Source organism: Carlito syrichta, unplaced genomic scaffold (assembly GCF_000164805.1).
Source record: "Carlito syrichta isolate Samal-C Ts95f unplaced genomic scaffold, Tarsius_syrichta-2.0.1 Scaffold90622, whole genome shotgun sequence".
Classification (NCBI taxonomy): domain Eukaryota; kingdom Metazoa; phylum Chordata; class Mammalia; order Primates; family Tarsiidae; genus Carlito; species Carlito syrichta.
Genome location: NW_007034718.1, coordinates 58736 through 81731, shown reverse-complemented (window position 1 = coordinate 81731; position 22996 = coordinate 58736). Strand labels below are relative to the sequence as shown.

At 43.2% G+C, this 22996-nt stretch overlaps 1 protein-coding gene across 6 annotated transcripts in view; it reads right to left on the bottom strand.

Moving 5' to 3' along the window:
• Positions 1-6230: 6230 nt before the first annotated feature.
• The window catches only part of PPP1R36 (protein phosphatase 1 regulatory subunit 36), a 34293-nt gene continuing 17527 nt past the window's right edge, over positions 6231-22996 (bottom strand). For 5 of the 6 annotated variants that reach the window (XM_008058827.1, XM_008058850.1, XM_008058845.1 and 2 more), the window contains 5 exons: positions 18025-18159; positions 8765-8807; positions 7952-8130; positions 7674-7865; positions 6231-6580 (listed from right to left, as the gene is read on the bottom strand). In XM_008058827.1, coding sequence (XP_008057018.1) covers positions 6397-6580; positions 7674-7865; positions 7952-8130; positions 8765-8807; positions 18025-18159 — 733 coding nt within the window. In that variant the 3' untranslated portion in view covers positions 6231-6396. The remainder of the gene's footprint in view (positions 6581-7673; positions 7866-7951; positions 8131-8764; positions 8808-18024; positions 18160-22996) is intronic. The other variant, XM_008058866.1, reaches the window with a different exon arrangement.

The window sequence follows — 22996 nt, the reverse complement described above, 5'->3', positions numbered from 1 at the left end:
CCTCAGCCTCCCAAAGGCGCGGGATTACAGGCTGAGCCACCGAGCCCAGCTCTGCCTTATTCTTATAACCAGCCATTTCGCTGGGAGCCCTGAGTCCTTTTATGAGAATGGTGTTATGATCTGGGCTGGGCATATAATCCCAGTCTGTAATACTAGCACTTTGGGAGGCCAAGACAGGAGGATTGCTTGAGCCCAGGAGTTCAAGATCAGCCTGGGTAATATAGTGATACCTTGTCTCTACAAAAAAATTAAAAAGTTAGCCAAGTGTGGTGGTATGTGCCTATAGTCTCAGCTACTCGGGAGGCCTGAGGTGGGAGGATCACCTGAGCCGAGGAGATTGAGGCTGTGGTGAACTGTGATCATGCCACTGCATTCCAGGCTGGTCAACAGAGTGAGACTCTGACAAAAAAAAAAAAAGAAAAGAAAAAGAAACAAGATCTGGGGGCTTGGTGTGCTCATTGCCACTGGGTTACTAGGTGTTGTTGTTTCTAGGTCCTTTCAGGTTTGAGAAGCAAGGAAATATATGTGTATATACTAACCTGCGTATAACACAAACATGTAAATGTTTAGATATATAATCACTATCGTAAACTGAACATGAGTTCATAGTGAGGTCTCCAACTCCAATCCATTACCAGATGGATTATTCTCGCCTCCTCTCCTTGTGTGTCTGTAACCTCCCACTCCTACAGTGAGAAACCCTGCTCCCACCATCTGCCATCCATCTGCTTAACTGTTCGATTCTGGTATACATGCATAGCACAACAGAAGGGTTACACATACCCCCATGGGAAACAACCTTCTCAGCTAGAGTCCCATGCTTGTGCACAGTTCCTTTTACCTTCTGTCTCACAACTCCGCTCATTCCCAGAGTTACTTAGCTCAGCACCATCTACTTCCATCCCCTTCAGTGAGTCTATTTTTAAAATAGTTATGTCATTTTGTCACATTCTGTCCTCCATTGGAATTTGGAACTTCCTTACCTTTCAAATGATTTTTTAAAAATGTGTATACATTAAACTTCGCCCTTCATGCGGTCAAGTTCTGTGGGTTCTGGCCGGGTGTGGTGGCTCAAGCCTGTAATCCCAGGAATTTGGGAGGCCGAGGCAAGAGTACTGCCTGAGCCCAGGGGTTCGAGGCCAGCCTGGGCAACTTGATGAGAACTTGTGTCTACAATAAATCAAAAAACTTAACTGGGCATAGTAGCCTGTGCCTATAGTTGCGACCATTTGGAAGGCTGAGGCAGAAGGATCGCTGGAGCCTAGCAGGTCAACGCTGGGGTAGCCATGAACATGCCACTGCACTCCAGCCTGGGCGATGGAGTAAGACTCCAACTCAAAAAAAAAAAAAAATTAAAAAAAAAAAGTTCTGTGAGTCTTGACAAACGCATAGTGCTATGTGTTCATTACAATATCACACAAAAGTTTCACTACCTTAAAAAAATTGCTTCCTTCACCTATTCAATCCTCTTCCCTGCCTGAACACCCAATCTGTTTACTATCTCTATAGTTTTGCCCTTTCTAGAATGTCATATCATTGGAATCACACAGTATGAGCAGACTGGTTTCTTTTCCTTCACAATTTAACATGCATCCATGTTTTTACATGACTTGACAGCTCATTCTTTATTGTTGCCAAATAGCATTCTGTTGTATGGATGTATCATACTTTACCAATTCAACCATTAAAGGGTATCTTGGTTGCATCAGCTTTTGGTGATTATGAAATTATATTGCTTCATAGGGAGAACAACAACCATGGCTCTGCACTCCCCCATGGCTGTGGGCCTCAACAAGGGCCACCAGGTGACCAAGAATGTGAGCCGCCACCACGGGTACCTGACCAAGCACACCAAGTTCCTGTGGAACATGATCCAATAGGGGCATGATCTGAGAGACGTGTGGCTTTGCCCTGCACAAGCGGGGCACCATGGAGCTGCTCAAGGTTTCCAAGGACAGACGGGTGCTCAAGTTCATCAAGAAATGGGTAGAGATATACATCTGCACCAAGAGGAAGTGAGAGAAGCTGAGCAATGTCCTGGCCGCCATGAGGAAGGTGGCTGCCAAGAAGGACTGAGCCTTTCCCCCAGTTCCCCATAAAGCCTTTGCAAAAAAAAAAAAAAAATTATATTGCTTTATAAACATTCACATGCAAGTTTTCGTGTGGATGGTTATGCTTAGCTTTGTAAGACACTTCCAAATTGACTTCTAGGGTATCATTTTTTATTACCATCAGCAATGAATAAGAGTTCCCCTTGTTCCACATCTTCACCAGCATTTGGTATTGTCATTTTTTGTTTTTGTTTTTTTCTGTTTTAGCCATTCTGAGAAGTGTATAGTGGTATCTCATTGTTGTTTTAACTTGCATTCCCTAATGATAAATGATATTGAGCATTTCTTCAAATGCTTGTCATCTGTGTATTTTCTTTGGTGAGGTGTCTGTTCAGACCTTACCCCTTTGTTTATTGGGTTGTTTTTAACTTAGTAAGTTTTATGAGTTATTTGTATATTTTGTATATAAATCCTGTATCAGACATGTGTTTTGCAAATATTTTCTCCCAGCCTATAGTTTGTCTTTTTATTCTTTTAATTGCTTAATATTTTGAATTTGAAAAATGTCTCAGTAAGATTTAACAACATCATCAAAGGGCCTAGGCATAGAGGGAACATACCTCAAAACAGCAGAAGCCATCTACAATAAACCCACAGCCAACATATTGCTAAATGGACAAAAATTGGAAGCATTTTCCCTGAAAACCAGAATAAGACAAGGCTGCCCACTTTCACCTCTCCTGTTCAACTTAGTGTTGGTTCCTATCTACAATAATCAGACAAAAGAAGGAAATCAGGGGCATCCAAATAGGAAAAGAGGAAGCCTCTTTGCTGACAATATGGTTCTATACCCGAAAATCCAAGAGAATCTGTCAAAAACCTTCTTGCACTGATAAAGGATTTTGGCAGTCTCAGGGTACAAAATCAATGTGCAAAAGACAGTCGCAGTCTTATACACCAACAACAAACAGGCAGAGAACCAAATAAAAAGCATGATCCCATTTACAATAGCAACAAAAAAGATGAAATACCCCGGCATCTTCCTAACCAGACAAGTGAAAGACCTTTACAATGAGAACTACAAAACACTGCTCAAAGAAATCCAAGAAGACACAAACAAATGGAAAAATATTCCATGCTCATGAATAGGAAAAATCAACATTGTTAAGATGTCCATCCTACCAAAAGCAATCTACAGAGTCAATGCAATACCCATGAAGTTACCAGCATCATTCTTCTCAGACCTGGAAATGACAATACAGAAATTCATATGGAAACATAAATGACCACGAGTAGCCAAAACAATCCTCAGCAAAAAAAAAAAAACCAAAAAACCAAACAACAAAAACAAACAAACAAACAAAAAACCAAAGCAGGATATATCACACTTCCAGACTTTAAACTTTATTTTAAATCTACAATAATCAAAACAGCCTGGAATTGGTACAAGAACAGACATATAGACCAACAGATTCCAGAAGAAAAGCCTCAATTTCTCAACCAACTCATCTTTGACAAAGCCTCCACTAACAACCACTGGGAGAGGAGAACTTATTCTGTAAATGGTGCTGGGAAAACTAGCTGACCATATGCAGAAGATTAAAACAAGAGCTCTACCTATCACTATACACAAAAATCAACTCTAAATGGTTCAAAGACCTAAACATAAAACCTCAAACTATAAGAACCTTAGAAAATGCAAGAGACACCCTTATGGAAATTGGAACTGGCAACTAATTCCTGATCAAAACCCAAAATGCCCATGCCATAAGAAATAAGATGGACAAGTAGGACCTCATCAAACTGAAAACCCTCTGCAAAGCAAAAGAAACCAACATGAGAGCAGGGAGACAGCCCACAGACTGGGAAAAAATATTTGCCAACTGTATATCTGAGAAAGGCCTAACATCTAGGATCTACAAGGAACTCAAATGTGCCGAAAAGAAAAAAGCAAACAGCTCCATTAAAAAGTGGGCAAAAGATATGAATAGACACTTCACAGAAGAAGACATACGAGCAGCCAACAAATACATTAAAAAATGCTCAGCCTCACTAGTCATCAGAGAGATGCAAATTAAAACCACACTGAGATATCACCTAACTCCAGTAAGGATGGCCATCATCAATAACTCAAAAAACAGATGCTGGAGAGGATGTAGGGAAAAGAGAACAGTTCTACACTGTTGGTGGGAGTGTAAACTAGCACATCCTCTGTAGAAAACAGTGTGGCGATTCCTAAAAGATCTAAAAATTGACATCCCATATAACTCAACAATCCCCCTTCTGGGAATATACCTGGAGGAACTCAAATCACTCTATGAAAAAGATACCTGCACACGCATGTTTATTGTAGCATTATTCACAACAGCAAAAACATGGAACCAACCATGCTGCCCATTGAAAGTGGACTGGAGTTTTAAAATGTGGTTCATATACACAATGGAATATTATGCAGCCATAAAAAAGGACAAAATTATGAACTTTGCAGCAACTTGGATGGACTTAGAGTCTATAGTACTGGGTGATCTATCACAGAAACAAAAAACTGAGTATCACATGTTCTCACTCATAAGCAGATACTTGAACAATTATCATAATACTATAAGAAAGGGACTGGCAATAGTGAGAAACTGCTGGGGGGTTGGGAGGGACACTTCATCCATAAGGGTACCTGATCTCAAATCAGGTGAAGCGGGGGTCAAAGTAAGGCCCAAACTTTACCTGTACAATAACCAGTTGTGTATGTAACCCTGAATTGTACCCATCTTTAAAATTAAAACATAAAAACAAAAATCATCAAAGGGTACCCATTTGAGACTGCTGATTTGTGAATTACAAAAAGTGACAGCCCCCACCCCCAGAAAGATCCAGACTCAGGCCAAGATATTTGCATTTCAGCCTCCATCCACTCCCTTGATGGGTGCCTTTGTGCTAAACACAAACTGTACAGTCACACTGTGACAACTCCCACTGCTCTTAGGTGCATCCATCATATGCTTTTAGAATCTTCCATGATGGGGCTCTTGCCCATTCTCCAGCCACATCTCACACTCTGGCCTTTCCTCTTTACACTCACAAGAGCCTTATCTCAGCAACTTGAAGGAGCCTGGCTCCCAGCTTCATTTATGTCTCCTCTGACATTGTGGCAGGCTGTCTTTTAAGACACCCCCCCACCAGGGATCCTCACCTCCTGGTGTTCATGACCTGGTATAGTCCCCTCCCCCTCCTGAGTGGGCTGGACCTGTGACTTGCTTCTAAGAAACAGAATAGAGCCCAAGTGATAGAACACCAGTTCCAACATTAGGCTGGGAGTGATGTAATTTGCCTTGCTTGCACATTCTCTCTTCCTTGTTTATGAGCTCACTCTGGTGAAACCAATGGCCATGTTGTGAGTTCTGTTCCAAGAGGCCTGGGTGGCAAGGAACTGGGGAAGGCCTTGGGCCTGCAGCTGATGAGGAGCCTGGGCCCCAGTCCAACAGCCCTCGAGGACATGAATCCTGACAACAACCATGTGAGTCACTGAAAGCAGAGTAAACTTGAGCCTCGAAATGGCTTCGATGGTCGGGCACGGTGGCTCAAGCCTGTAATCCCAGCACTTTGGAAGGCTGAGGTAAGAGAATTGCCTGAGTCCATGGGTTCAAGACAGGCTGGGCAACATGGTGAGTCCTTGTCTCTACAATAAATCAAAAATTAGCGGTCAAGGTAGCGCATACCTATAGTTCTGGCTACCTGGAAGGCTGAGGTGGAAGGATCGCCAGGGCCCAGCAGGTAGATGCCAGGGTGGCCGTAAGCGAGCCACTGCACTTCAGCCTGGGCGACAGAGTGAGACTCTAACTCAAAAAAAAAAAAGAGAGAGAGAGAAATGGCTTTGACCCAGGTTGCCATGTTGATTGAAGCCTTTTGAGAGACCCTGAGTCAGAGAACTCAGCTAACTACACTCACGTAGCCATAGAAAGAGGTTTAATGTTCAAAAGTCTTAACTATTTTTTGATTATGAGATTCTGTTTTCACATGTACCAAAGATACTCTCTCATAAGGCAAAAATGAACTTAGAGATGAATAAACAGAATGTTTCTTCACTAGTACACTAAAACATGGGGAAAAAAATGTTCCAATACATTGGAACACGTAGAAGTCAAGGAAATAAATAAATAATAAACTACTAAAAATAGAAAAATGAGCTTTCAAAAGCTTTCTGGAATACTTTAATAGTCTGTTGTTGAACTTTTAACAAAACTCTAAAAGTTTAATAATAATAACAAATATTAGTCCTGCATTAAGTGATGAAGTCCAAGTCGTTTACTTCAAATTCAGGGACTTCATTATAGAAGTAGAACGTACCAGATTATTTAGGAAATGCATGAGAGGATAGTGTTCTCATGACTAAGTCCAGGGTATCCTGAATCCTCATGTTATTTCTTTCTATCAGGGAAGAGTGTCTCCCAGACGGTTTTCTGTTTTCTTCTGGTTCAAGGGGGATGAGGGTATGGGGGTTGAAGAGACGTCGAGGCTCCCCCAGGATGCCAACTCTGGGAAGAGAATTGAGGCAGTGTAGTCAGGGTAGGTTGGACATACAGAGACATATTTCTTATAGACAGTTTTTAGGAAGAAAGCATCCAGATAACTTATGGGCAGGCCAAACTGCCCTTTGGGCAGGAATATAAATTCAATTCTACCCTACCTCCTCAGCTCACCAAAGGAAAACTCCATCAAGGTGGTTCTCAGACCAGGAGTCAAAAGTCATAGAAATTATAATAAGCCCACTCTTTAGCTCATGAACTTATGTATTCACAAGTCTGGCAAGTCTCCTACAAAGGCAAAACGCTTATCTGGAAAAGATCACCTCTCTGCTCATCAGAGACTGAGAGATGGCATTCTCTCTGCAGTGGTTACCTGTGTTCTACCCTTTTTAGCATATCAATTATTGTGAAAATTTATCAGACCCTTTGTCAAAAGCAAAAACTCAGTCTTTCTCCAAGACATCTGTGCCAGGCACACTCTTCTATGTTTCTCTAATAAACTCTGTTTTAAAACTTTGTTGGCTGCTCTGAAAATCATTTCAGGGTCAAATCAAAAAGCCCACAAGTTTTGTGCCATACTCCACCTAGCATCCTCTTGACTGACATAGCTGAAGCAGTGAGGTTCAAGATGGAGACAGAGGGCTGCAGTTGTGATTGTGTTTTTGCATGTGCACCTGTGTGTAAAACACACACACACATACACACACACACACACACACACACACATACACAAACACAATTTTTAAAAGCTTTCCCTGTTTTCATGAACTACCATTGTGGGTCCAAAACTTGATCCTTAGCAAGATTTTGAACTAGCCCTTACCACATTTCCCAAATAGAAAAGCCTCAGTCTTAAAAACAAACAAAACTTTCACAAACTAGATTTGGAGTCTAGCAAAACTTTCTAGCAATTCCCCCCTCCCAAGTCTAGATGTGTATGCCCCGAGATGCTCTGGAATGGAAACCCAGAGGAGCAGGGCAGAGGTGGGAACACAGGGGCTGTCACTCCCTGGAGAGGTATGATACCTGCACCCCACCCCATCCTGGCCACACCTAGAAAGCCACACTCAGGGCCCTCCTCTCTCCTCCCTGGGCCACTTACACTGGCATGGGCACAGAGTCCAGACATTCCATGTGCTCTTGCATCTGGGCTGGAAGTTTGATGCCTACTTGATGATACTTTTTCTCAAAGACATTCTGAGCTTTTTCCCTGAGGGATGGCAGCAGCGTAGATATGACCGGAGAGCGCATGTTAATGGCTTTTTTAATCGCTGGGCGTTTTGCCATCATTCTCCTGTGGAGACAGACAGGTGGCATTTAGGTCACATCATCCTGTTTTCTAGAAATGTCCTTAAGCTTAGGCAAGTCAAAAGGTCATACCTGAATTGTACAAAAGTCATGCGTTTCTTTTCCCCTCCTGACTCCTCATCTTCACGCTTCCTTCGAGGAATGTTGAACATATTGGTACGAAAGAGCCTCCCTATTTCTTCCTCAATCTCTGTCAAGTGCTGACGTCGGAAGACAATCCAAGCCACATATGTACAGAAAGTGTAAAAAGACTACGACAAAAAACAGACAAGGATCACAATCCCCTCTGTGATATGGAAAACTCCCACATGTCTCTGTAACACTGCCAAATAGACCCAAACCCAGAGAACCCAATTTCTCAATATTCTCGAAAAGCCGGGCAAAGTTATACATGTACTTACCTTTGCAGGAGGAAAATCAGACCAAAAATGTAAGATGTAGTGTACAGCTCATTAGCACCCTTTTTAGAAAGGATATTCACTAAAAATAAATGGCTGGCTGGGCACAGTGGCTCATGACTGTAATCCCAGCACTTTAGGAGGCCAAGGTGGGAGGATCGCTTGAACCCAGGAGTTTGAGACCAGTCTGGGTAACATAGCGAGACCCTGTCTCTACAATAAATCAAAAAATTAGCCAGGCCTGGTGGCAAGTGCCTGTAGTCCCAGCCACTTGTAAAGCTGAGAGGGAAGGATTGCCTGAGTCCAGCAGATCAAGGCTGTGGTGGCCATGAGTGTGCCACTGCACTCCAGCCTGGGTGACAGAGACTCTGACTCAAAAATAAACAAAGTATAAATAAATAAATAGATGCCCGACAAACGGCTATGGTCATTGCTATATATCATGTTTCATGTCAGAGAGAAAAGCCCCAAAGCGTAAGTGACTCACCTCAAAGAATTTCCAGTCTTTTTGTGTGTCTGATATTTTCTCCCTGCAATATAACAAATCACAACTATAGGTCAAGAGGAAAGTTCAATCTTTCCGTGATCTGGTCTTTCTCTTCCCCAAAAGGCAATATTATTACCCGTGGCCTCAAGACTATTCAGCTACATGAATGCTATCAAAAGGCATTTGCTATCAAAAGGTAAGGAGTCTCAGTATCTTTTTCTTCAACTTCCTAGGTTACCTGGATCAAAATCCCCAGGGTGTTTGGTCAAAAGTGAATCAATATAGCTGGGTACAGTGGCTCATGCCTATAATCCCAGCACCTTGGGAGGTGGAGGAGAGAGGACTGGCTGAGCCCAGGGTTTCAAGACCAGCTGGAGCAACTTGGCGAGATCTCGTCCTTGCAAAAAATTTTATAGATTAGCCAGGTGTGGTGGCGCACACCTGTAGTTCTAGCTTCTTGGAAGGCTGAGGTGGAAGGATCACCTGAGCCCAGCAGGTTGAGGCTGCGGGAGCTGTGAGCATGCCACTGCACTCCAGCCCGAGTGACAGAGTGAGACTCCGACTCAAAAAATAAAAGTTAATTAATATAAATTTGGGATAACCAAACCAAGGGGAAATGTATTTTCCCAGATGCTTCTGGGAGCTAAGGAAAGTGGAAATGTGATGAAGAGGTAACATGAGGCATTACGTAGGTACAGAAGTACAGAACTATAGGGCAAGTCTAAATTGAAGAAAAAGGAAAATAATCTTAAACGATGGTGTTGGCTATCAGGTGCAAATAGAAACAAACAAAACAGACAAATATGCCTCCCCTGGGTCTTAGACTAGGGTCTTTAAAGGAATAATTTGGCAGGCAGAGGGCTAGGGAATGGGTGATGACCTGGGCCATGATCAGAGCCCAAGATCAGCAGTGTGTTCCACCTCCTCCTGTCACAGGCAGTCCCTGTCCTTCCATGTCCTCTGCCAGCTGAAACCGGAGACCATGAGGACTTGCCAAGCTGGGCAAGCAAACCAGCCAAACTCTGTCTGGAACACCAAGCCAGCTTGCATTCTGGGAGATGGTACAGAGCAGAGCTTATGCTATTAGCACAACGCAAACCAACACTGTCTTGGCGAGGGGTTGAAGTAAAAGAGCAATTGCCCAGGAAACACACTTTCTTTCCTCTTTTCTTTCTCTGTTCTTTCTTTAGACATTAAAAGAAAAGGCAACATGAACCTCCTCCACGTTCCTTCATGTTGCCCTAAACACTGGAATTCTTTCTCTCTTAAAGCCCAAGCAAACTGATGTTGCCAACAACACAGAGATTAAGCACAGAATGTTGTGAGTCATTCCGAGTTAGCTGTGCATATGAAGCAGAAATGAGTCCATGAAATGGATACACAGAATGAGTATGCTTGGGGACCTCACAGCTTAAATCCCTTGCGGGTGAATTTTGAATCATTTTTCTGTCTTTTTTTGGGGGGGCATTTTATGATTTATATATTAAGTACATGATACTTAAATTGATTATAAATAACAAAATTTAAGCTCCCTCCAAATCCTATGCAAATTGAGACAGGGTTTATAATAGCACAATCCAACAGAAATATAATGCAAGCTATAAATGTACTTTAAAGTTTTCTAGTAGCCACAGTAAAAAGAAATAGGTAAAACTAATTTTAATAATATATTTATTTTATCCAAACCCCCAAAGTAATATCATTTCGATACATAAACAATATCTTAAAATTATAGTCTGACCAGGTTATGTCTGCTGCACAGAAAAGCCAACACACTGACAGCAGTTGGGGCCATAGAGAAAGAGTTTATCGCAAAGCACCTGGGTGAGGAGGACAGGAAATGTTTCTCAAATATGCCTCCCTGAGAGTCTTAGACTAGGGTTTTTAAAGGAATCATTTGGTAAGCAGAGGGCTAGGGAATGGGGGATGACTGCTTGGGGTTCGCCATGAGGGGGATGAAACTGCCTTTGTATACAGAGCCAACTTTCTGGGAGATGTCACAGGACTGGTGAACTCAGCTCCTTGGTATGTGTCCCAGGTCTGGGTGGGGTCATGGGTTCATCACAGTGCAGTCTGAAAAACATCTCAAACACTTGCTAGAGGTTTTGCAGTAGAGAGGCTCTTGCAAGTCCTGAGATCATCAGCTACTGAGCCCTGGGTATGAACCAAGATAGAGATAGGTTAGTAGGAAGGAATGCAGGGGGTGGGATCCTCAGAGATTAAAGCTACCCATGCTCTTCAGTGGATCAAACTTCTGGATGCCACCGAGGAGGTTTGTGCGACTTATACTTGTTGTGTAACAACAAGGTTGGGATATGAAGATAATCCATTGCTCACTATGGAAGTGAAAGCAAAAAAAAACAAAAACGAAAGCAAACTTACAAGCAACAGATCTGTCCATTTCTAACCACAGCTGCAACTCTGCAGGGTTCCACTTTCTTCCACAGCTTTTATCCCACAGCCCCATATTAATTTTACATAGGTGGTTTCAATTATTGGGATATCTTATTAATTTTAAAACCTTTTGTGTGCAGTGTTTACTTTTCACTTACAGCATGTTTCAATTGGGGCCAGCTACATTTCAAGAGCTCGAGAGCCGCATGAGGCAAGTGGCCACCATGCTTGTCGGCAAAGCCACTACACATTCCGCGTGTGAAGGCACAGTCAACCTGGTGGTAAATCCAGAGATTTCTAGAGGCCTGTTATGATGCTTTCTTATTCCTTCTCACTGCCTTAATCTCTTTGCTCCAAATCTCCAGGAGGAAACTCTACATTATTACTAGTCATTCCCAAAGGGATGCAAAGCCTAGAGCCAGGATTCTGGGCTGGAAGAAGAAAAATAGTTGTGTTCCCCACCTGCTGCTCTAGGTGAAAGCAGGTCAAGGCCTGCTCTATCAAGAGAGGCTGCAACAGGATGTGTTTGGGAGAAGGGGAAAAGGCTTGGTGCACATGACTGGGAGGAGCACAGAAGAATTGCTGGCTTAAGGATGACTTAAACGCCTGAGTCTCAAAGAGACTGCCTTTCTCCCCACTGTCATCCCCACCGCCAGCCTATTTGGTCATCTATCAGGTGACAGTTGCACTGGGAGCAGAGGACAAAGGTGTAAATCTTAGGGCAGAGGTGGGGGTGGAGCCAGAATGGGCTACAACCAAAGAACAGATCTAATTCTATGGCACAAGCCACCAAGGAAGTTTTCACGTGTGTCCCAGAAAACACAGAGAATTTTTATTGAACACGCTCATCAACATTTTGTCAAAGCTTTTGTGATACCAGGATTTCACAGATGTATTTAGAATAGAAAGGCATGTCCTGCCACTTCTCAAGAGACATGAAAACACTAAATTAACGAAGTGACCCAAATTGCTGGTTCTACTGAAATCTTTAATTAAACAACCTAGAAATAAACAGCACAGGGTATTGTATTCCAATACCAAGAGTACATATATCAGAGAGAAAAGTCTGAAAATATACATGAAAATACCAGCTTATTCACATTGGAAAGAAGCGAAATGAAGACATGTTAAAACCAGTTAATCCCTTAGAACTGGCAAAAACATTGTCCTAGAGAAAGAACAACATAAAGAACAATGTAGACTCCTGAATCAAGGACATAATCAACACCCATGGCCAAGTAACAACTTTTTATTGTAGCAAAAATCTGCTACAGTCTGTCTTCCACTATGTCCTTTCTTCAGGCCTTCGGCCCATATGGTGGCATATGCCTGTAGTCCCAGCAACTCGGGAGGCTAAAGCAGAAGGATCGCCTGAGCCCAGGAGTTTGAGGCTGCAGTGAGCTATAATCACACCACTGACACTCTAGCCTGGGTGACAGAGTGAGACTCAGTCTCTTAAAAAATTAAAAATAAAAAAGGAAATGGTAAAGCTGACTGTAATTTTATCATAACTTTTTTGAAACCTTTGTCAAGAGAAGAGAAAATGCCTCTTTTTCCTAAATAATGGAGTCTGTAGCAAGCTGAACCTCTGCCAACAGCCCAAGAGACCTGCATAGGTTTCCTGTACTTGGATCACAGAAATGTTTTGATGCTGAAATCTCAATCCATACTGTATCTGCTATTGTGCCTCAGTCATGAGAGATATTATATGAAATACTTCCATAACTTTACACACGCTCTTGTCTTTTGCAGGTGAAGTCATATTTGGCCTACATAAGTCCCATAAGCATGTGACTGCAGCAAAATATTCTCCACAGATGCTCAATGGTTTCTAGATTTGAACAGTACTATAAGACACTAGATTTTCCAATAGTCCACTTATTCTTTTCTTTAAAAAGGGGAGGAGATTCAAAATATAATCAAATGGCCCTATAAATTAACACAACTCCATAAAATGAACTTTTATTGGCTGATAGATAAGACCATGATGTAATGACTTGAAAAGTTTGATCAAAAGCATAAATTCTTATGAAAACATAAAAATGTGAAGTAGAAAGAATGCTTAAAATAAGGGCTTTCACATTTTTTTGACTATAGCCTACAGCAAGAAATATATTTAATAGTGAGTCTCTAAAACACACTGAAACAAAAGCCTCCTGAAACAATACTGACCTTCACTTTACATAATGAACTCTGATTTTTTTTTTTTTTTTGAGTTGGAGTCTCACTCTGTCACCCAGACTGTAGTGCAGTGGCCGCTCCCGGCCACCGCAGCCTCGACCTGCTGGGCTCCGGCGATCCTTCTGCCTCAGCCTTCCAAGTAGCTGGAACTACAGGCGCACACTACCACACCCGGCTAATTTTTTGATTTATTGTAGAGATGAGGTCTCGCCAATTTGCCCAGGCGGGTCTTGAACCTGCGGGCTCAGGCAATCCACTCACCTCAGCCTCCCAAAGCGCGGGATTACAGGCTGAGCCATTGAGCCCGGCTTGAACGCTGATTTTTAAAATTCTATTTTAGGTCAGGCGTGATGGTGTGTGCCTGTAGTCCCAGCTAGGTGGGAGGATTGCTTGAGTTTGGGGTGTGGAGGCTGTAGTGAGCCAAGACTGAGCCACTGCACTCCAGCTTGGGTGATAGATCAAGAAGAAGGAAGAAGAAAGGAGAAGACGATGAAAGAAGATGCAGGAGGAGGAAAGAGAGGAGAAAAGGAGGAGGAAGGAGGGGAAGAGGAAGAGGAGGAGGAGGAGGAGGAGGAAGAGTTCTCTTTTCTTTAAGACTTACTAAGTTGATTTTGAGATGCACTAACATGTTGTGACTTGCAGTTTGAAAAACACTGGCTTAAGGCTGGGCGTGGTGGTTCATGCCTATAATCCCACCAGCACTTTGGGAGGCCGAGGTGAGAGGATGCCTGAGCCCACAGGTTTGAGACCAGCCTGGGCAACTTGGTGAGACTTCATCTCTACAATAAATCAAAAAAAAAAAAAGAAAGAAAAGAAAAACACTGGTTTAGGGGCCCCACTCTAAGAGCGAGCAGCAAGCTGCGGACGCTAAATGCGTAAAAGAGGAGGATAGACGGTACTTTTAAAAGACACTAAAAGTAATGGCTGCAAAACTTCAAGATGCGATGATGTTGGATGTGTTAGTTCAGGTCCTCTCAGAAGCAGACACCAAGACAGGGACTAGAAGTGGAACGACTTATGGGCGAAAACGACGGTGACAGAAAATGAGGAGTGCTGGAGAGCCAGGACAGCTGTAACACCTGGACGCAGGCCTCACCCTGTGGCAGAGGAAAGGCAAGAAGGGCGGGGTAGGGACAGTCTCAGACTGCAGCACAGCTCTAGGACAGTTTTTACCAGGCCAAGGTCACTAGTCAGGAGTCTGCAGCTGGTGGGAACAAGCCTGCTATATTCAGACCCAGACTGGAGACAGCTCAGGGAAGCGTGGTACCATGGACTGAATGTTTATATCCCCTCAGAATTCAGATGTTGAAATCCTAAGCCCCGGTGTAATGGAATGAGGTGGACTTGGGGAGCAATTAGGTCGTGAGTGTAGAGCCCTTGTGTATGGGATTAGTGCACTTAGAAAAGGGACTCCAGGCCGGGCACAGTGGCTCAAGTCTGTAATCCCAGCACTTTGGGAGGCCAAGGTGAGGGGATTGCCTAAGCCCATGGGTTTGAGAACAGCCTGGGCAACTTGGTGAGACCTCATCTCCACAATAAATCAAAAAATTAGCCGGACGTGGTAGTGCGTGCCTGTAGTTCCAGCTACCTGGAAGGCTGAGGCAGAAGGGCTGCCAGAGCCCAGCAGGTCGATGCTGGGGTGGCTGTGAGTGTGCCACTATACTCCAGCCTGGGTGATGGAGTGAGACTCCAACTCAAAAAAAAAAAAAGAAAGAAAAGGGACCCCAGAGAGTGCTCTTACCCCTTTGTTCTGTGTTAGGATGCACCAAGAAGTCGACAGTCTGCCCTAGCAGAGGTCAGAACCTGACCATGTTGATCTTAGACTTCCAGCCTCTAGAACTGAAGAAATGTATCTCTGTTGTTCATAAGCCACTCAGTCTGTGGCACTTTGTGGTAGCAACCTAAACAGACTGAGACATGTGGCCTCAGTACAGACCTGTGGTGGACTTGGAGCGTGGCAGCTGGACCACTGCTCAGCACACTCCCTGCAGCAGGGGATCTGAGGGCCACGTTTCATGGCTCCACGCTGGAAGAGAGTCAAACCTGCCAGTTCCATGAAAGAACTAAACACAGCAGCAAAAACTTGAAGGTGCAGAACTGATGTACTAGAATAAAGAATGAATACTGCCAGAGATACATTCAGAGGGTATTACCAAGTCATGGGAAATCACACAGTGAGTCGCATCGCAGAGAAGGTGGGCGTGGGAAGGGGAGCCAGTGTATGCATCACTGTGGAATCAGAGATGCGAGAGAAGAGAAATGGCTGGCGATGCCAAGACATCACAAGAAAAACTAAGAAAATGAGCCTGAACTGAAAATGTATCAACATAAACATCAATACATGTCAAGTTCCATTTGAGAGAAACCTATCCACCCCCATATATATATATCCTAAGTAGCTGGGACTACAGGTACAAACCACCACACCACACCGCTAATTTTTTAAAATTTATTGTAGAGACAAGGCCTCATCATGTTGTCCAGGCTGGTCTCAAACTGCTGGGCTCAATCCTCTCTCCTTGGCCTCCCAAAGTGCTGGGATTACAGGTATGAGCTACCATACCCAGTCCCAAAGATTAGCATATTTTTAAATCCTATTTTTTAAAAACTAAGAAAGAAAGGTAAATAGTTTAACCCAGGAATAGCAAGAACTTGTATGACTATCAAATAGCATCAGAAATAAGGTGAACATGTTCAAATAAATATTTTGAACATTTCCCTACTGTGTAAAGACATGAATACCCAAAAGAAAGCAATACACTAAAAAAGCAAATGACCAATCCTCATTATGGGATACACACAAAAAATATATATTCCCAGTTTCACTGGGTACAGTGGCTCAAGCCTGTAATCCCAGCACTTTGGGAAGCCGAGGTGAGAGTACTGCCTGAGTCCAGGGGTTCGAGACCAGCCTGGGCAACTTGATGAGACCTCATCTCTACAATATACAAACAAACAAAAAAATTAGCCAGGCATGGTGGCGTGTGCCTGTAGTTCTAGCTACTTGGAAGGCTGAGGCGAAAGAATCGTCTGAGCCCAGCAGGTCGAGGCTGTGAGCGTACCACTGCACTCCAGTCTAGGTGAGAGAGTGAGACTCTGACAAAAAAAAAAAAAAAATTCCCAGTTTCCATTGGTACATGGTTAAAACTAAATGAACAGGAAGCAAAGGTTTTTACATAGAAAAAGAGCACAGATTCCACAGTTATGAAAGACACTGTAAATAAAGTATCTTATAGCATTTATACAGCTTCAAACTATCAAAAATAATAAAGTAGTAAAATCCAATACAACCAGGCATGCTTACTGCTGATGGTGATACAAAATGTCTTAGTCTTTTTAGAGAACAATCAAGATCTATAAAACTGTTTGCACCTTCTTGGTAAATATATTGTGGGTATATTTATTTCCATGAGAAAATAGCCCAAATGAACAAAGTAATTTGTATAAAGATATTCACTACAGAAATAGAAAACAGAAAAACTAAAACAATGCAAATGTACAAAAGAAGAACACAGTTAAGCAAGTGGGTTTGTTATGTAACAATAACTACAGCTGCTATTCAAAGTGGTAAGTGAATTTCATAAGCAGAATAGAAGAAAGTACACAGGAAAGGCAGAACACTAAGAAGGATGTAGAGCAACCGTGTAAGCATGCTCATTAACAAAGTTGACCTTTGAATACATGGGGAATGTAGAGAGAGATACATCATGTACTGAATTATTTTTCTACTGAGTTTTTAAAAAAGTCTAGGTGGGTGCAGTGGCTTACGGCTACAATCCCAGAACTCTGAGTAGCCAAAGCAGGAGAACTGTTTGAGACCAGCCTGGGCAACATAGTGAGACCTTGTCTCTAAAAAAAAAAAGATCAAAATTTTAGCTGGGCATGGTGACATGCACCTGTAGTTCCAGATACTCAAGAGGCTGAGGAAGGGAGGATCACCTGAGCCCAGAAGGTTGAGGCTGCAGTGAGTTGTGATGATGCCACTGCACTCCAGCCTGGGTGACAGAGTGAGACCCTAACTCAATAAATAAACAAATAAAAAAGATTTTTTTAAAAAGCCTGGATCTGACCATGGTGTAGATCTTTGGGCCTGTTGTGAAACTGCTCAGAGAAGGGAACTCTGGGTTAAGAGTAGAAGACTTTCTGTCCTAGAATCCCAAACTCTCCTGTGATGAGACTTTTTGTTAAATTTTAATTATAGGGGCGTAGAAATTGTCATCATAAGGTAAAAATTATCTTCCCACAGACAGAGTCATCTCATAACCTCCCCCCTCCCGCCCCCCCTTACAGCTCCTACCCACAACTGTCCTTGTTGCAAAACAAGCTTAAAAGGGCAGAGAGACACCCGATCCCCAGCAGCACCACACCCACGTCCTCCTGCCCAAGGCCGCTAAGTGGCCCTGGTGTGGCAGCAGAAATCCCCACTGAGAGACGAAGTCATTTCATCCCAAGCAGTGGAGAGTTTTCTAAAATATCAGCAGAGATTCTGAGATTCCTTCCACACTGCCTTGGCTCTCTCAAAGGAGACATCGTGAATGTATGGGACAGATTCTCACCTGAGTCCAATTATCCTGGACAACAGAAAAGGGAACACTTTCCCCAGGCACCAAAGTCAACTGAAAGCATCTCAAGGGAAGAGACCTACACACAGGTGAGGGTCTGATGGGGTCAGAAGTGGCACTTACTTCCCACAGCACATATGGTGTTTGTCGGGCATTCCCACGCCCAGCACAAGGACACAGTACTTCTGTGCCAGGTATTTCTGTGCTGCTTCTAACTTACTTAAAACCAGTTCCATCTCTTTTTTCTCTACGAGGCCCCTAGGGGGAAAGAAAGACAATTTGGATTAATCTTGCCAAACACCTATATTAATTAGCAAAAAGTCAGAATTATAATCTATTTTGAAAGAAATACAAGTGAGTTAACAGACTTCACTTACCAATGAATTTACTTTGTTTAAGCTGTGACACAGGAAAATCCATAAAGATCCTTGATATTTAATCACAGGAATCAGCATCTTAAGTGTATGGTAAATTTTATTTTTATTTTTATTTTTTTTGGAGTCAGGGTCTCACTTAGTAGCCCAGGCTAGAGTGCAATGGCACACTCACGGCCACCGCAACCCCAACCTGCTGGGCTCTGGTAATCTTTCCACCTCAGCCTCCCGAGTTGGTGGAACTACAGGCATGTGCCACCACCCTGGCTAATTTTTTTATTTCTTGTAGGGATGAGATCTCGTCAAGTTGCCCAGGGTGGTCTCAAACCCTTGGGCTCAGGCAATCCTCTCGCCTCCGTCTGCCAAAGTGCTGGGATTATAGGTGTGAGCCACAACACTCAGCCAATTTTTCACTTTTTGATAGAGTCTATACTTTCTGCCATGACTCCTCAATTTTACATATAGGCAGTTCTCATTTATATAGCACAGCTCAACTAACACATTTCCTCCACTGGCTGCTGAGGCAGCCAGCAGCCCACGCTAACTGTTTCCTAAAACCACCGTGGAGCCTACACACTCGCTTTGTCCCCCGTGTCACTACTGAGCCAGACTCCATGTGTGAACACAGCCCTACTCTCAGCTCTAAGTGTAGCTGTGTTTGCTAAGAGGGCATTTGTGGACGACTACTCTGGGAACTTTAGCATCAATTACAATAACACTGCTTCTCTGTGAAAACACAGTTCCTGTGCCAATTGAATTGCAAACGAACTTTCACAAAGACAACGTGTTCTTAGGTTACAGCATGTCTGAAGTCTAATTTTAGAAGTTTCTGCTGTACGAAGTAGTAGGAAACAATATTGCTGACGATACAGTCCAATGTACTGCTATTAAAAGGGAATGTCACCAGACACCAAACGAAAGGCATTCTAAATAGGGACAAATGACTACCCCTTCTGATGTCAGCCACTGGATTGACTCCATGAAGATGTCCCGCAGGGAGTGGATGTGTTTTAGGACAATATAGATATTTCAGAGCACAAAATGTTATCATGTGTGATGAAAGTTCCAGTGACTTGTGAGTCACTGGAACGCAATGAGTTTCTGGAGTTAGATAAAGTAGGCTCCAATGTGAAGTGCTCAAATGCCATATATTCAAACATGTCCCTCCCCATGTACACCTACCCTGTGGCCAAATCCCTGTGCCTGTCTCCTTGTTTCTTTCGGCAGCCTCATGCTCACCCATCACCCTACTCTGCCTGGGCTGCCAGAAATGCCTTGAAGCTTTCAGGCCAATGGTTTTCATGTTTTAATAAATGTATGAATTATGAAAGAACTGCCTGGGGTGCTTGCTAAAAGTACAGATTCCTGACTGGGTATGGTGGCTCACACCTGTAATCCTGCACTCTAGAAGGCCAAGACAGGAGGACTGCTTGTGTCCAGGAGTTCAAGACCAGCCTGAGTAACATAGTGAGACCTTGTCTATATAAAAAAAATTTTTTTAATTGCCTGGGCTCGGTGGCTCAGCCTGTAATCCCAGCACTTTGGGAGGCTGAGGTGAGAGGGATTACCTGAGCCCATGGGTTCAAGATCAGCCCGGGCAACTTAGTGAGACCTTGCCTCTACAATAAATAAAAAATTAGTCGGGCATGGTAGCGTGTGCCTGTAGTTTTGGCTACTTGAAAGGCTGAAGTGGAAGGATCACCTGAGCCCAGCAGGTTGACGCTGGGTTGGCTGTGAGCATGCCACTGCACTCCAGCCTGGGCAACAGAGTGACACACAGACTAGAAAAAACAAAGGTGCAGATTCCCAACGCAACCCCTTCTCCAAGATTCTGGTTTAGTAGGAACGGATAAAGCCCAGGAAATTTAAAACAATCTTCCCAGTGATTCCAAGGCAAGTGGTCTTTAGACCACATTTGAAAATATACATAAAGAACTGATATGTTGAAATGGAGGAAAAAAAAAAGGAAACAGCTTTTAAAAACCAGTCAAGGGAAGCTAACCTAGATACAAATTCCAGGCAGAGGTGGCCTGCGTCACAGTTCCATGTTTGAAAACCATTCCCCCATACTGTTTCCATGTTTTCACCGCATTTTGCAAGACAGCCTTAAACACTATCCCAGTTACTGGTTTCCATGAATTAACAAGCATATTCTTTAAAATGCAAATGATATGCTGACAAAATTTTATTGAAACTGATATATTTATATATTGCCAACAGAAGATTGGCATAATCCTTTGAAAAGATATTTGAAAATAATTTCAAAAGTCATATAAATGACCATAAATTTTGATCCAATAATATCACTCTTTGTTCTTTTTTCAAAAAATCATTCAAAATTAGGAGGACATTTTTATGCATGAAGATATTCAAGGCATTTATCTATCAGAAAAACTGGAAATTGCCAACATAGAGGGATAGAAAGGGTAGTTACACACTCAGGTACTATTCAGGGACTTGACATTTATTAGCCTAATGTATGAGCAAGTCTGCATGGGGTTTAGCCCAGGCAATAAAATCTTATCCTTGCCAGGTGCAGTGGCTCACACTTATAATCCTAGCACTTTGGGAGATGAAGGTGAAAGGACTGTCTGAGCTCAGGGGTTCGAGACCAGCCAGAGCAACATGGCAAGACCTTGTCTCTAAAATAAATGAATGAATGAATAAATAAATGTTAGCTGGGTGTGGTGGTGTGTACTTGTGATTCCAGCTGCTTGGAAGGTTGAGGCAGAAGGATCGCCTGAGTCCAGCAGGTCAAGGCTGTGGTGGCCATGAGCGTGCCACTGCCCGCCAGCCTGGGTAATAAAGTAAGACTCCAGCTTAAAAAAAAAAATTTTACCCTTAACCATTCCACTAGACTGCATCTTAATAGGTAAGTCAATTCACATACACTGACTTGATGGAAAGTTATGCCACCATTAAAAATTATAACAATGGTCAGGTGCAGTGGTTTATGCCTATAATCCCAGCACTTTGGGAGGCTGAGGCAAGAGAACTGCCTGAGCCCAGGAACTCGAGATCAGCCTGGGCAACATGGCAAGACTTCATCTCTACGAAAAGATCACAAAACTAGCGGGGCGTGGAGGCACACACCTGTAGTCCCAGCTACACAAGAGGCTGAGGTAGAAGGATCGCCTGAGCCCAGGGGGTTGAGGCTGCAGTGATCCGTGATTGTGCTCCTGCGCTCCAGATTGGGTGACAGTGAGACTCCAACTTAAAAAAAAAATCATAATGATGAAGACCGTCATAACTTGGAAAAGGCCCATGACATGATGTTTAAAAGTGCATACATAAGGCCGGAATTGGTGGCTTAGTCTGTAATCCCAGCGCTTTGGGAGGCTGAGGTGAGTGTATTGCCTGAGCCCGCGGGTTCGAGACCCACCTGGGCAACTTGGCGAGACCTCACCTCTACAATAAATCAAAAAATTAGCCGGGCGTGGTAGCATGTGCCTGTAGTTCCAGCTACTTGGAAGGCTGAGGCGGAAGGATCGCGGGAGCACAGCAGGTCGAGGCTGCGGTGGCTGGGAGCGGCCACTGCACTCCAGTTTGGGCAATAGAGTGAGACTCCATCTCAAAAAACAAAACAACAACAAAAGTGCATACATAATTGCTCAGAAGTTACAAGTCTTAAATAAGAATGGATAGAGACTCTGGGGAAGACAGTGCAGTTGATTGGCACGAGGCACAGGCTTCTGAGTTCAACAGACATGGGTTTGAATATCTGCTCCACCACTTACTAGTTAAATAGTCTCCAACAAACAATTTAACCTCTTTGAGCCCTAATTCTTCATCTGTAAAACTGAGATAAGACTGCTCTTTCTGGAATTAGTGCTTTTAATTTCCTAAAATCACCTAAGTGTATCTTTGACATCCTTTTCTATTCCTTTCTGTTCTCCTCTTGCAGGTTACAGGCTTTACTGCCAAGCGCCAAGCACTGGGTTGAGGTAATGCACATTGCCTCTTCTTATTCTGCACAATAACTCTGTGAGTTAGGTACTGCTATCATCCGTAGGCCATACCTTACTATTTGACTGAAATAAATTTTTTTCTTCCGTGCAGATACCTCAATGCAGTCTGTATTTAATTCCATCATAATAAATAAACCAACTGACTACTGAAAGCCTGAAAATGAAGTTATTATGATTTTTTAGAATTATACCATAAAATCAATACTTGTAAAGGCTAAAACTGGTTTGTTTTTGTCAATTTGCAATTGATTCCCTCTAAGGAATAGTCTATCTTATAATACTGTGTTCTAGTACACTTTTTAAATAACTAAAAAACCTTTCTTCTTTGTTATCTATTCCTGTAACTAAGAAACGGGGGCTGGGTGTAGTGGCTCATACCTGTAATCTTAGCACTTTGGGAGGCTGAACGGGTAGGACTATTTGAGCCCAGCAGTATGAGATGAGTCTGGGCAATATAGCGAGACCTCATCTCCGAAAAAATTTAAAAATTAAGCCGGGCTTGGTGGCTCAGCCTGTAATCCCACGCCTTTGGGAGGCTGAGGTGAGTGGATTGCCTGAGCCCACGGGTTCGAGACCCGCCTAGGCAGGTGAGACCTCATCTCTGCAATAAATCAAAAAATCAGCCGGGCATGATAGCGCATGCCTATAATTCTGGCTACTTGGAAGGCTGAGGCGGAAGGATCACCGGAGCCCGGCAGGTCGAGGCCGTGGTGGCCGGGAGCGGCCACTGCACTCCAGTCTGGGCGACAGAGG